At 54.7% G+C, this 14,939-nt stretch overlaps 1 protein-coding gene across 1 annotated transcript in view; it reads right to left on the reverse strand.

The window, feature by feature from the left end:
- The window catches only part of RAB11FIP5 (RAB11 family interacting protein 5), a 33,932-nt gene that overhangs the window by 18,380 nt on the left and 613 nt on the right, over nucleotides 1-14,939 (reverse strand). The window contains exon 2 of the mRNA XM_027701921.1: nucleotides 577-1,016. Within this exon, the coding sequence (XP_027557722.1) occupies nucleotides 577-1,016 (440 nt within the window). The remainder of the gene's footprint in view (nucleotides 1-576; nucleotides 1,017-14,939) is intronic.

Here is a 14,939-nt window from a genome sequence, read left to right on the forward strand (position 1 = left end):
GAAAAGCAAAATCTTGGATGTTTCTCCCTGTTCTGCCAAGCACAAAGGCAGAAGGCAGAAGATCTCAGAGGGTTTTTGCAGGATATTGATTCTCAGCCTGGAGAAAAGGAGGCTCAGGGGGGACCTTCTGGCTCTGCAACTCCCTGACAGGAGGGGGGAGCTGGGGGGAAGTCGGGCTCTGCTCTCAGGGAAAAAGGGACAGGAGGAGAGGGAACGGCCTCAAGCTGTGCCAGGGGAGGTTTAGGTTGGATATTGGGGAAAATTTCGTCATGGTTGTCCAGCCCTGGCACAGCCCTGGCAGCAGTAGAGTCCCCATCCCTGGAGGGATTTAAAATCCCTGTGGATGTGGCACTTGGGGACACGGGTCAGTGGTGGCCTTGGCAGTGCTGGGGAATGGTTGGACTTGATGATCTCAGAGGGCTTTTCCAACCCAAATAACCCCATGTTCCTACGATTCCATGACTAGGTCAGTAATTAGTTAACAGATTTGCAAGAAAGTCTCAACAGTCCTTTACAAAGGAAAAAAAAAGAAGGGGGGGAAAAAAAAGGGGGAGGGATTATCCATGATCCTCTTACCAGAGCGCTCCATGGACAGACTGCTGTGTCTGTTCGGGGATTTGGTTACCTCAGGAACATTTGCTGCCAAGCTCAGGCTGGCAGAGGAGATGGTGCTGTCGGAACCCAGGGAAGTGTTGGATTGCGTCAGGGATGACTTGCGCAGCTTGTTCTTCAGGAAAAAGCCCTTGACTTTGGCCTTCTTGCCCCCCATTTCGTAGTCATCCTCCACGTCCAGGCCGCCCAGGCTGCTGGGGATGATGGCAGAGGCCGACTCCAGGTCGTATTTCTTCTTGCCTGTCACCTTGTCCTTCAGCTTCCCGAAGGGTGACCGTGGTTTATCCTTCATGGACAGGTCGAACATGCTGGCTGTGAGGTTGTTCCGTGTGAACTGGATGCTCACCAGGATCTCACCCCGCTCCTTCTCCTTCTTCCCGGCCTTGGAGTGCAGCTTGTGCCACCTGGAGCCAGAGAGGAAAGAAAAGGAAAGGTGCCTCTGTCATTTCCAAGAGTCACAAGCCAGGAAAACTCTGGAGAAGATGCTGCTAGGGTGGGAGAAGGCACCAGTGCTATCTGGCATGAGTTTCTTCATGGAAAGGGTTGTTAAACATTGGAAGGGGCTGCCCTGGGAGGTGGTGCAGTCCCCACCCCAGAGGTGTCCAAGGAACAACTGGACATGGCACTCAGTGCTCTGGGCTGGGTGACAAGGTGGGGATCAGTCACAGGTTGGACTCCATGATCTTGGAGGGCTTTTCCAACCTTAATGATTCCATGATTCTGTTCTAAGAGTCCCAGGTACCACCTAAAACCCGAGTCAGAGACACCCCTCAACCACCATGGCATTGTAAGAACTCCATCTCCATCCCTGCCATTATCCTAAACACTGTCCTTCCACTAAATAACCTGGAAAACGCCACCTTGGTGTCAGACACCACTGTGCTTTTCCAGGGAATGCTGCCACCAGTGGCCCAGTTTTTGTAGGGTCACTTGTCAGGTTGCTGGGAGCTCAGGTTGGAAAGAAAACAAAGCCGACGGCGCTTTGTGCTCCCGGTTTAAATATTCCAGAGCCGGTGACTCAACAAATCCTTCCAGGCACAGGCAGACCCGGAATGCCAAAGGCTCCCAACAACATCCATCAAAATAACTTTCTGCCAGACCTTCTGTGTCTCACCCAAAATAAAGGTGCTCAAGTTTGACTCAGAGTGTCCTTGCATCGAGTACTGTGAGGATGGTGAATCCCAGGAGTTCTTAATGGGAAGGAGAACCTTCTGTGAAGCACCTACCCAACCCAACCCTACCCAGGTTACTGGTTTTCGGGAAATATCTGCATTCCCACAGCTGGCTGATGGAATTCTCCTGCCTGGTGAGAGCTCCAGAAGGAGATATTGGCCATGTCCACCAGCTCAGAGGCTCCCACTGACTCCACAGCGGGATCCCAGGGATGCTTCCTACTGTCCTGCCCCACACAAAACCTGGAACACGGACTGTGCTCCAGAGCTTTGCATGGCAGGAACACGGGAAAAGCCTCCAAACCATCCACTGCACAAGGCAAAAATAATCCCAACCTCCATTTAGGTCCCAATTCTTCCACAGGAAGGGCATGGAGCAACCTCTGGGAAAGGGGTCTTGCTTCCTGCCAGTGGGAATGAAAGGTGGGAGAGAGGACACCACAGCAAGACATGCCCAGAGCCACCTTCTAGTTCTCCATTTCCATGTTCAGATGGGGCAGCACCAAACACAGGCTGTGAGGAAACAGTTTCTTCCCAAAAATCGCTGCCAACCCAGTGGTCCTTCGCTCCCTTCTCCCACAGGATGCTCCATCTTTCTGCCCCATTCCAGGTGCTGCTTCCCAGGGCAGCTGCAGCAGGATGAGCAGGTCTCCAGCACAGCCACTGCCCTGGTAGCTCTGCTCCCTCCCAAATCAGAGTATTAAAAGATGAATTTATGATTAAAATTCCCCTTAACAAGGCCCAAGGAAATCTATAGGTTCAGGACAGACCCTATTTCTCCGTGTTGTCCTTCCTGGGTGAAAGACACAGCAATGGGAGCTGGAAGACATTTCTGGACCTGGGTTAACATTTTCCCAGAAAATAAATATCCCAGTGGTGTTTTACATCCACTTGGAGAGCCAAATCACTGAGAAGAAAAAAAAAAAATAGGGAAGGAAAATGTGCTGGGATGGAGGTGGGTGTGACCAGGCTGAAATCACCAGGGCAAGGAGAGAAGTGTAATTGTGTTCTCCAGAAGTTTCCCTAATGCTGCCAGGGAAATTATCACATCCTGGATGAAGGGAGGAGCTGGGAAGGCTACACCATGCCCTGGAATCGTCCAAGAACAGGTTGGATGGGGTTTGGAGCAACCTGGTCTGGTGGAAGGTGTCCCTGTCCATGGCAGGGGGTTGGAATAAGATGAGTTTTAAGGCCTTTTCAACCCAAACCATTCTATGAATGGGGCACAGATTCCCTAATTCCCTGATAAATATTCCAAGTGCACAGCTGGAAGCGCCCAGGTCCTTCACCAAGTAATTCAAAATGCAGGAAGGACAGAGCCTGGAACTTTCCTGGGAACAGACACAGAATTAAATCCTCAGTGAACGCATTCCTGTTCCCACCACTCCCTTATCCCACCCCACAGGATTCCCACTGCACAATTTTCAGTACCCAGGCTTTGAGCTTGAAAATATCCAGGCGGGCAGGAAAAACAAAATCCATGGGGAAAAAAAGCAGCATTAACCCCTCAGAGCAAAACACCAGCAGCAAAAAGACACCAGAATGGGCTGATCCACTGCCAGGGAGAAGGAGCAGGTGAGTCAGGAGGACACTTCCCGTAGGATTGGAGGGGAAAAGGCTGCCTGGAACATCCAATATTGTTTAGTTGAATTCAAGAGCTGGAAGAAGTTCAAGAGGGAAGGGCTGGAGCAGCCTGGCAGCTGTGAAAGGAGAGATTTGGAGGCTGAATCACTTCACAGGAAAAACAAAAAAACTCCTGAAAGTAGTTTTTACACCTTATGTCATCCCATGGAAAAAAAAATAGGAGGAATCTGGGTGGATTAAGGAAAGGCACGAGCCTCTGAGGCTGATGAGAGGGAACAGCATCTCCCATCCCATCCCTTCCAATCTTGTGGGCATTAAAAGGAATTTGGGGGCTCGGCCTGAGCTGCTCCAAAAAGCATCTGTTCAAGGAAAAGCCCCTGCTTATGCTGGCATGGGATTAAGGAGCTATTTTTGGATCCCAAGACCTCATCCACAGTCAGCAAACAGTCAGGACTACACCTCCAACAGGCAACAGGGCTATTTTTAGGCTCAGCTCTAAGTTTGTGGCACCAGACGAGTGTTTGGGAGGATTAAGTTGTTCCACACGTTGCGTGTTCCGGGGTTTTTATGAATCAGTTCCAGTGGAAACGGGAGGTGCAAACACTGCCTGGGCTCAGGGAGGGCTGCAAGTCCCAGCCCAGCTAAAAATCAAACTTCCACAGCATTTTTTCACTATTAACCTCATCCCACAGCCCTTGGTTTCCCATATTTCTTCCCTGGCTGGGGGTTTCTGGACTGGGGCCACCCGAGGTCACATTTTGAAGGGGGCCACGACCTCTTTTGTGGGAATAGAGGATACACCTGGAAAAACAAACCAGTCCTGCCCACAAAGCCCCTTTTCCAGGCTTGAAATAGCAGAAGTGGGTTATGTTAATCGGACTCTGGAAGAGGTGCTGGAGGAGCACAGGGAGAGGGAGGAAGCTGTGCCAAGCACATCCGGCACCAGGGATATGGGACCACAAGGATCTGCCTCTTGGGGGTGTTTTGGAGGCCTCTCCTGAGGAAGGTGGCACCAGCTTGGATCCAGCTCCTCGTTGCCTGGGACATCCTGGATAAGACACTCATCTCCAGCCACCTGCTCCCTGGGTTCTTAGCAAGGTTTGGAGGGGGCCCAGCCCAACATGGGCTTTGCTAGTTAAAAAAATTAAATTAAAATTAGATTAACATTAAATTAAAGTTGAATTAAACTGGCTGTCTTGTCCCAGAGTCAGAGCTGGTGGTGATGGGGAGCAGGATTGCTCCTACCTAAGGAGATGTGCTTGGCCCCCCAATCTGTGCTCCTTCCCTTGCTCCCTACAGCTGGAAACGGGCATCCCAGAGGATGAATCCAGCTGCTTCCCAGCCTGCTGGTCCCATATCCACATCCTTCTGCTCTGTGGAGAACTGCTCCTTCCCCCCATGAGCTACTGCTGGATCATCAGTGATGCTCCTGCTGAGACACCTCAGCCTTGGACACGTGAAGAGCCAGGTGTGCTCAGGGACATCTCCAATGGGACACATCCAGGGAATGCAGCCTGGAGACACAAACCACAGGCTCAGGAAATCAGCTTTTCCTAAAAAAAAATTCTTCCCTCTGACACTCCCTGGATCCAGCACCTCGGTGCAGTGTTGCACCGTGCTGGGGGTGAATCCTCCCAAAATAGGGGATTCCAGGATCTGTCCTCCACGGATTCTGCAGCAGGGAAGGGGCTGGAGAGCCCCCCAGGCCCCAGGGATGGCTGAGGGGGAAGGAAACAGCAACTCACCCCATCACAGGGGGCCAGGAGAGGAAACCTCAAACAGAGAACTCCTCAGAAACGGGAAGAACTCGGAGTCCCCCTGCGAGCTCCGGGGCAGCTCCTGGGAAGCCAGAGGTGCTCCAAGGGGTTTGGAAGCTGGGAACAGGGATTGTGAGCATCCACGTGTGGCAGAGGCCTCCCCAGCCCCCACCCCGTGGCTGTGCTCACTCATTTAGGTCACCCTGGTTAATCAGCACATCCCAACTGCCTCCAGACACTCGGAGTGAATCCCTTCCCTCCCTCCTCCCACTCATTTCCACGGAGACTCGAAGGGAGCGGCTGCCAAAAGGCACCGTTTGGGAGAAGGCACCCGGCGTCTATTTTTACATTTGCTGTTGCCAGGATCAATTGGAGGCACGGGGAGCTGCACACAAAGTGCTGCTGTATCTCCAGCTTCCCAAAAAACACGTGCTTCCCCCCCTCATCCTCCGGCAGCATCCCGGACCGGAAAGGCGGCCAGTGCTGAGCAAAGGGAAAAAACACCCTGGAGTGGAAACAGGAGCGTAGGGATGTTTGCTAAGGAGGGATGAGGACAGGATGGATTTGCTCAGGGTTGGTACCATCCTCTTTTCCTTGCTCTTTGTCCTCCCTTGGGCTGCAGGTGACAGTTTATGGGGAGCACAGGGACACCTTGGAACCTTCTGCTGGGTATGGAATTGCTTGGGCATGAGAATATGAGAATATTCCTTTGGGTTTGAGACAACCCAGCACCTCCTGGGATGGGAGGATAAGCTCCTGGGATGACCAGGACACAGAGCCAACCCCAAAACCTCCTGGGATGGGAGGACAAGCTGCTGGGATGACCAAGACATACAGCCAATGCCAGAACCTCCTGGGATGGGAGGACAAGCTGCTGGGATGACCAGGACACAGAGCCAACCCCAACATCTTCTGGGATGGGAGGACAAGCTGATGGGATGACCAGGACACTGAGCCAACCCCAATGGAACAACAACGCTGCCCGTGATCCGAGGTTTTCCATCCCCCTTCCACACCCTCCTCCTGACCAAACAACTCCCTCAGCACAAAACCAAGCACAAAGCCAAGGCTTCCAGCCTATCAGCAGCTTCAGGGATCAGCATGCCAAAACCCTGGAGTGATCCAAGCTCATTTCACTGGTTTGGGAATACCAACGGACACCGGGACAAGATCGGATGAGCAACGCATTGCACACAGCACGACTGTCAGAGCTGCCACGGGCACCATCCTGCTCCACTTCCAGGGATGACATGGGTCCTGTCCTTCCAAGGAGAACAACCTTTGCTCTCCCATGATTCCAGCTGGGGTCCCCAAGAGATCCCTGTCCAACTTCCAGCTCAGCTGGTCCTACCTCACCCCACCGGAGCTGCTCGACACACCCTGGGCACGAGGGTCTCCAGTTTCACTCTCAAACTGGTCCCAGGGCTTTACCAGCACTTCCTTGGGAAATTAAGTCCCTTAGGGATGCACAGCTGGAGTGTTTCTGGAGCACTTCAACCATCAGGTGCTTCCCAAAAGCTTCCCAAAACCACTGAGCACTGTCAGGGTGGTCGAGGTTTGTCTCAAACTGAGCAGGAATTCTCCTCCCCTGCCCAACTCATTACTTTGGAGACAGACATGTCCCAACACGGAGCCAAAGCCTCTTCCCTGATCACACCAGCCTGACATTTACTGCTGATTCATCCCTGCAACAAGGTCAGCCTGGCTGGAGATGGAGAGAAGAGCCCCAAGTCTTAAATTAAGGATTATTTGGGCTGCTACAGTGACAGAGCACAGAAAAGGCGATCCGGGGAAAACGGGAACGTTGGCTCCTCTTGGCACAACCCCCTCGAGAGCACAGCAAAGAAGATTCTGGTGAGCCAAGAGCTGGAGCTCACCTGCCTGGGAAGGGAAGCACAGGGGTGGAAAACAACCCAACCCCGGGGAATTTTGTGCTTTTCTTTGTTCCTTCCCCCGCCGGCAGCTTTTCCGCAGCGCCGGTTTTCGGGTTGGTTTTGGACGGCTGGTTTTGCCAGGTGAGCCCTGGGAGCTGCTAAAAGCACAGCTGGAAAAATAAACACAGGGCTGATTCCCTTCCCCTGCAGACGGAGCAGCTGAGGTGGGAAGTTCATCTCTCCATCCTTCCGAGAAGTGCTCGAAAACAGAACTTGTAGAAACCAACCCCCCCTACCCTGAGCTCGTTACACAAGTCCACGGAACAGCTCTGCCCTGCCCCTCTAACGGGCTCCAGCTTGGACATAGCCAGCTCCAGAGGTGCTGCCTAAATGGAATTCCTCGGGAATGAAGGTGTGGTGAGGGGTGGAACAGGATGTAGCCCACTGGGACAACCAGGAACCCGTGGGAGAAGATCCCACCACCGACCAACACTTGGCATCCACGCCCCGCTGAAAGGCTCATCCCACAGCTCACGGGCCGGGAACAGGGATAGTGTCACTGCAGTGGGACTCAGTGGCAGGGAATGGCCTGAAAACCAGGAATAACCCCAGCCCTGCTTGTGTCCAAGCTCATGGCACGTCATGCACGGATCCTGCAGCACCTCAGTGCTCCACGGACAAGGTCCATCCTGGCAAGGTCCTGAGCATCCTCATTCCTGCATGGAATGCCCCACAGGACCCCCTCCTTGGCCCCAGAGGAGTTGTTTCCTTGTCCCTGTACTCTGAGGAGACAGAGGATGCTTCCCAACCACCCCACTGTTCCCAAATCTGTCCCTACAGCCTCTGTGCCGGCTGGCAGAGGCAAACAGGGGGATGTGATGGCACAGAGGGGGACAATTTTTGGATCAGGACAGACACCAGGGATGGAGAAGAGCTCTCAGCCACCAGGACACGAGAACACGGGCTGTAACTTCATCTCCAACCACTCTGGGCTGAGAAAATCCGAGGCTTTTCCTCTCTCCAGCACAGGATGGGAAGAGGGGAGGAGGGAAGATTTAAGGAGCTGTAAAATGGAGCATGGAATATTTATAAATGGTACTAGCAGGAGTCAGGAGGAGATCACTCCAGCTGCATTTATCCACTCCAGAGCATCCAAGATTTGTGTTTTCCCATGTTTTCCCGGCTGCCAACAAGCCAATAAACCACATTTGGGGTCACCAAGTGATGTGAACTTCCCGAGCACCACAAGACACGGGGACAAGGTCCCTGTGTAAGGATGGGAGAGGGTGATCCAATCACCTGCTACATGAGATTCCAAGGTTAAAAAAACAGCCAAGCATGGAGCTGACTTTGCAGGATTGCAAAGCACAAGGAGCTGCTCCCACAGGTTCCCCTGGAGCACCTCAGCGTGCACGGGATGGGCAGGAGAAACACGTTTTTTGCTGCAAATCCTTTCCTACTTCCAGCTGGGAAAAGCATCACGGCGGGGTTTGTACGGAGAACTCAGTTCCCAGAGGCAATGGGAGGCTTGGGAATGCCGGTTCTCCGAAGGGACACCAAGCCCAAGGGCTCCAAGGAGCTTAAAATACCGGCTACACCCGCTCTGGCAACAGGTCACACGTGGATTGTCCATCTGTCACATCAATGCGCTCCCGGGAATGAGTCACTCACACAAAAAAGGGGGGAAAAGGGAAAAATGGAATGAATTTTGAGCCCAGTAGCTGGTTAGACACTTGGATCCACGGGATGCTGCTCCAGGGATGGAGTCCCCAAACTCCCATCCCGGAAGCCAAACCCTGTGTCCCAGCCAAGCCTCTGCCAGGGCAAGCAAATTCCCAGGGCAGGAATGTGCACACCTGTGCCAAGGGCAGGCTCCAACAAGCTCCAGGGTGGGAAGAGACCCAGCAGCGAAGGCTTCAAGGCCATTTTCACCTGACACACCACGTGTGGAGAGGATGCCAGGTTTTTCCTGGACCCCTCTACCCCCGAGAAGATTCCCTGGGGAATCACGAGGAGCATCCCCCAAAAACTCCTCTCCTGCTTTTGAGCCATCCCTTGGAGGGCGAGAGGGGCAGACAGCAGAGCCCACCCTGCCTTCCTGGGCACCAAAGACTGGCACTTTGCCAGTTGGGAAGGGAGGGAATCCCCTTGGAGTCTCCTGAAGCACCAGCTGAACTCAGCACGAGCAACAGCACCGGTTCCCCCCCAGCATCCAGAGCTTTGTTCCGACAGGATCGAGGTGTTTTCCGAGCTGACTGAAGGTTCTTCTGCAGCTGGAGGAAACCAGGACCTTGAAAATTAGTGTGAAACAGAGGAAAAAAGCCTGAATCTGCAGCTTTTTGGGGTTTTAAGATGATGGAGGGCGACAGGCCACCGAGAAACCAAACCCAACGTGCCCAGACTTGGGATCAAACCACTCCAATATCTTTTAAAAAACAAGAAAATCAGAGTTTACTCTGAGCAGGACAGAGCAAGGGCCTTAAACTCCTTAAACCAGCAGTGGAAATGGGTGAAAATGGGGTTAACTGAGCAAGTAGGAGGAAAATTAAGCCCTGTGAAGCACTTTGGGGATCACAACTGGGGGGAAAGGCTTGCCTGGGACCAGCTGGCCACCAAGGACGTTATCCCGAGGCCTGGCTGCCCTCCCGCAGCACACAGAGCATCCTGACCTGATTTTTGGCAGCACTGACCCTCTCCTCCCCCTGATTTCGACACTCCAGGGCGTTTCCTGGCTCCGAGGAGACACAACAACCCCCCCCAGAGCTGCGTTTCCAGCCCCAAAACACGTGTTTCATCACAGCTCAGGGCCTCCAGGGAGCTCCCTCCTGCTCCTGGGCCACCTCCAAGACCTTCACCGGCCTCGCTGGGCATCTCTGATGGCAGCCCCCAGGGAAAAGGGCTCCTCCTCGCCCTTGGATTAAAACTTTCCATCCCGAATCCATCACGGAGCAGCAATTTCCTCCCTGCCCCCTGCCAGGGCTCTTCCTCTCCTGGGCTTAAGGACAGACGTGCCAAGGACACAACTGCAGAGCTTTGGCCTCGGCTGGTGCCCGACTGGGAGCAGAAAGGGTGTGAAAGGTCTCTCCTGGGAGATGCAGGAGGAGCCAAAGCCACAATGGGAGTGACAACAAGCACCCCAGACATCCCAGAGATGGGAATGACAACAAGCACCGCATCCCAGAGATGGGAATGACAACAAGCACCACATCCCAGAGATGGGAATGACAACAAGCACCACATCCCAGAGATGGGAATGACAACAAGCACCGCATCCCAGAGATGGGAATGACAACAAGCACCGCATCCCAGAGATGCCACAGCCCCGAGGGCTCCACTGCTAATGAGCTCCTGCTTTTAATTTGATGAGGGAGGGAGGTGGCCACAAGCACAGCACGGGCTGACATGGGTCCAGAGGGGCTGGAGGAGGAGATTAGAGTGGATCTATCCCTGGGAAAGCACAAGGACAGCGCCAGGGAAAGCACTGGCCACAGCAAGGAGGGGATGTGATGGGTCCCAAGGGAGAGGGGGAGGGAAAAGTGCCTGGTGAGGGGCTTAGTGAGGGAGTCCTTGCAGGGATTTGGGGATCATCCCTTGGTCTTGAGGGAGTTTGGGAGCCTCCAAAGCCCCCATACTGCTGAGCAGATGGACAGGACCCATTACTGACTTTCCAGATCAGCCCTGGATGTGCCTCTGGATCAGCCCTTTCCTTCCTCCCAGCTGCTTCTCCCTCTCCATGCCAAGCCACAGAGCTCCAGGCAGTGATGGGACTCACAAACTCCTTCTCTGCCATCTCGGCCCATCTCCATGACATCTTTCCCCCAAACCCAAGGAACTCCCTGTCTCTTTTCCACCGAGCCTCAGCCCAAAAGAGCTCCATCATGGCATGGAGCAGGAAAAGCCCTGGTGGCCTCAAGGACCTCGGCTGGAGAAGTTCAGCACCCAGAGGGAAGCTCCTTTGCTGATGGAGCGGGAGGAGATTGTCCCATTCCTGCTGCCAGGGTGGAGATGCTGCGGCCCCACACAAGCCCAGGCTCCCCCTGCACAGCTGGGGAGGAACAGGAACAAGTAAAGGGAAGTGAAGTGAAGCACGGAAGGGCTTTGGGGAACTTGAGGCTGAGCTAATTTTGCAGGGGGAACAACTTCCCAAGACAACTTCCCTGTCGCAGAGACGCCGACGGCCACGCGCTGCCGTCGCTCCCAATACGAGGCAGCAGCCAGAGAACAACTGCAAGGCACTGCAGGAAAACACCAGAGCCAGGAACCAGGACTCCTGCCACACTTATCATCCCCTTCAACACGAGATCCCAGTGCTGGAAAGCCCCGGATTTTGCTCCAGCAGCCCGGTGTTTGCATGGCCAGCAGACTCATGGCGTTAACCTCTCCCATTTCCGAGGGGCTGGGAGGTCTTAGGGACAGCAGGCAAATGGAAATGGTATTTCCATGAGGGAGAGAGGAAGGAATGACAGTCAGGGTTTTCTTCAGCCAGCCCAGGAAGCCTTGGATGCCCACTGCTCCTTCCCACCACAGCCCAGGCAGTAAAATCAAGGATATTTTGGGTCCCCATGCAGTGAAAGATCCGAGGTCCAACCCTGCAGGTGTTTCCAGATACCTCCTGCCCCCCTCAATGCTGAGACCCCACCCAAGGGATGTGACACCTTGGCCAAGGGGAAAAGGTCTCCAAGCACCTCGGAGAGGGACCTGGGACAAGGGGTGGAGGGACAGGACAAGGGGGAATGGCTTCCCACTGCCAGAGGGCAGGGATAGATGGGATATTGGGAAGGAATTCCTGGCTGGGAGGGTGGGGAGGCCCTGGCACAGGTTGCCCAGAGAAGCTGTGGCTGTCCCTGGATCCCTGGAAGTGTCCAAGGCCAGGTTGGAGCAACCTGGGCCAGTGGAAGGTGTCCCTGCCCATGGCAGGGGGTGGAACAAGATGATCTTTAAGGTCCCTTCCAACCCAAACCATTCCATGACTTAATGAAAACACAGCCCGATGGGTGTCAGATGGAAGCTTGTTTTTTGCTGGATGCACTTCCAGCCTCCCCAGATTCCTGCTGATGTTGTGGATACGGAGGTGACACTCCCTGTCTTTCCCACAGGGAAAGCAGGAGGAGACCCTATGGGGGGCTCCAAGGGCATTTCCTGGATGTCAGGAAGCAGAAGCAACAGCTGCCTTGTGAGTACCCCAAAAATCCCTCTTCTTCTGGGCTGGGCCCTGCTTTGGGAGGGAATCACCACCTGCCACGTTTTTTGACTTCCCAAAAAATGAGGCAGCACAGAGAGCTGCAGGGACCAGGTCCTGGGATGGGGAGGTGAGGACCAGGAGCATCCTGCCCAGGCACATGTTTTTTTGGATGTGGGAAGGCTCAAGTGGAAAGGGAGAAATGATGGGATCCTCAGCGCCTGCTCTGCCTGCCAAGCCCAATGCCTGGAGCTGCCGGAGCGTGGGACAAGCCTTGGGATGCCCAAAAAGGCCATGGGAGCTCTCAGGCTGCTCTTGTGCAACTCCAGGAGTTGATTTTCTTCCGGCAAAACACTGAAACGACCGAGAACTGAGCCGGACAAAGCAGCTCATCAACACCCCCGGCCACCGGCGCGTTCCCGGAGAAGAGTCCAAGTTTTGACGGAACATTTTCCACCGAAGCAGAAAACAAGGATCATAATTACCCACCGGTGAAGTTTCCATGCAATAAAAAATCAGCAGGAAAACGAGAGCAAGGTCAACACACTGACAATGGAGGCCTTTTCTAGGCAGGATCCCATCCCAGCTGGCAGCGGGTTTGTGCCCAGGAGTGAGGGCCGGAGACGGGATCCCAAAAAGCAGCTCTTGGCACAGCCCCAACTCCCACCCCCTCCCCTGGTTATCTCCGGGGCACAGGCCTGGGCCAGGAGGGTGGGACCCTCTGTTTGTTTTGCTCTTTTTTTCATCTGGGACTAAAAAATTTCCTCCTAAACAAAAGTTGTTTGCAATGGGGGCCACACCAGACGTCGGGAGCCGGTTGGAAGCTCCGGTGGCTCCCGGACTCCCCACGATCCTTCTCCCACCTGGCTGGACAAGCTCCAGCCCTTGGGAGTCCTCTCCAAAAAATAAAAAAGTGCAGCTTCTTCCACGCTGCAAAGCTGTCACCCACCCTGGGGACACCTTCCAGCTCCAGGCTTGGAGTGAGCAGAGATGCTCCTGGCACAGCGTGAGAACTTTCCATGTTTTCCGTGCTCACTTCCATCCTCAGGGGCCAAGGGTGAAGATAAAGAGCCTTCAAAGCTCTTGTGATACCGAATGCTGCAAGGGGAAGTAAATTTTCCTTATGCAAGCGAAGCTGCAGGAAGGGAGGGAGACAGAGAGCCAATTGGAGAATCATGGAATGGGTTGGGTTGGAAGGGACCATAAAAATCATCCAGTTCCAACCCCCTGCCATGGGCAGGGACACCTTCCACTAGCCCAGGTTGCTCCAAACCCTATCCAGCCTGGCCTTGGACACTTCCAGGAATCTGGGCAACCTGTGCCAGGGCCTCCCCACCCTCCCAGCCAGCAATTCCTTCCCAATATCCCATCTAACCCTGCCCTCTGGCAGTGGGAAGCCATTCCCCCTTGTCCTGTCCCTCCATCCCTTGTCCCCAGTCCCTCTCCAGCTCTCCTGGAGCCCCTTTGGGAACCAGGAAGATGCTGAAAGGTCTACCTGGAGCCTTTTCAAAAATTCCTGGGGATCTCCAACCTCGCACCCAAATCCACCAGGACTATCCAATGCAGGATAACCAGGAGCTGTGACACGGTGTCCAGCCACGCTGGACGTTGCTCCCACGGGATTAACAGCCCCTGACGCCCTTGGAGACCTTTGAGACGAGTCCATGGGCTCGGCCTCCCAAACCTTGGGGCCCCTGCTTTGCACAGCTCCGTAAACTTTTCCCACCGGGAGCGTGGCTTTCCTCGAGCTCCCAGCTCCTATCCCAGCTCCGTTCCCAAAACCACAGGAAGGACGGACGGGGAGTTCTTCCACGTCCCCCTGTGCCAGAACCACTCGTCTCTCCCGCCAGGCCGTGGCTCTCTCTGGAGCCGTCCTGGTTTCAATTAGGCCCCAAGAATCCCGATCCAGCCCCAGCACCGCCCGCTCTCCAGGCATTTTGCTAAGGAAAGCAAAATAAACGCCGGCGGGGAAACACCCAGACACCATCTCCGGGGTTAGTCACCGCTCCTCCTTCCCCACGCTCCCATTTTAGGGCAAACCAGGAATCTCCAAGGGCTGCGGAGCCGCGTTTTTCTCCACGGGAAAAGTTTTTCCAGCCCCTTTTCACTCCGATCCCACTCCCTCCGCTGCCCTGGGTAGGGGGGGGGTGAGGGAGGTCCCTCTCCAAGCCCGCAGCTTCGGGCAGCAATCCAGCTGAATTCCCGGGATCCAGGGGGCCAGGGAGCAGGGGGGACGCTCCCGGAGGCACAGCCCAGCCAGGTCCGCGCGGAACAAAGCCCCCAAAAACTTCTTCCCTAAAGGAATTTCGGCCACATTCCTGCATTTCTGTGCTTGGCAAAGGCTCGGAAACGTTATGATTGTTTTAAACCCTTCTGGGGGAAGGAGGAAGACGAGGAATTCACACACAGACAGGGATTTATGCTGGAGGCAGTGCAGGGCTGGGGTGCAGACCCCCAAACCGGGAGGTGACACCGATGGCCCCCCTGAGCTGGGGTGGGGCAAACCACGACCTGCAGCTGTGCCACGGCTTCCCAGGAGACAGATCCCTGGAAAACCCCCACGGGATGCAGAGGGACCTTGAGGTATCCCTTCCCCTGGACCCCCCTGCCAGGGGGCAGGATGGATCCTGCAGTGCCTTATCTCCCTTCCAGGGGGGATGGAGGGGCCCTGAGCCATCCCATCCTCCACCACATCCTTCCTGGAGCACACGTGATGTCCTACATCCCCCACAACGTCCTTCCTGGAGCATCCATGGGCCCT

The sequence above is a fragment of the Neopelma chrysocephalum genome, unplaced genomic scaffold, assembly GCF_003984885.1.
Source record: "Neopelma chrysocephalum unplaced genomic scaffold, ASM398488v2 Primary Assembly neopelma1_174, whole genome shotgun sequence".
NCBI lineage: Eukaryota > Metazoa > Chordata > Aves > Passeriformes > Pipridae > Neopelma > Neopelma chrysocephalum.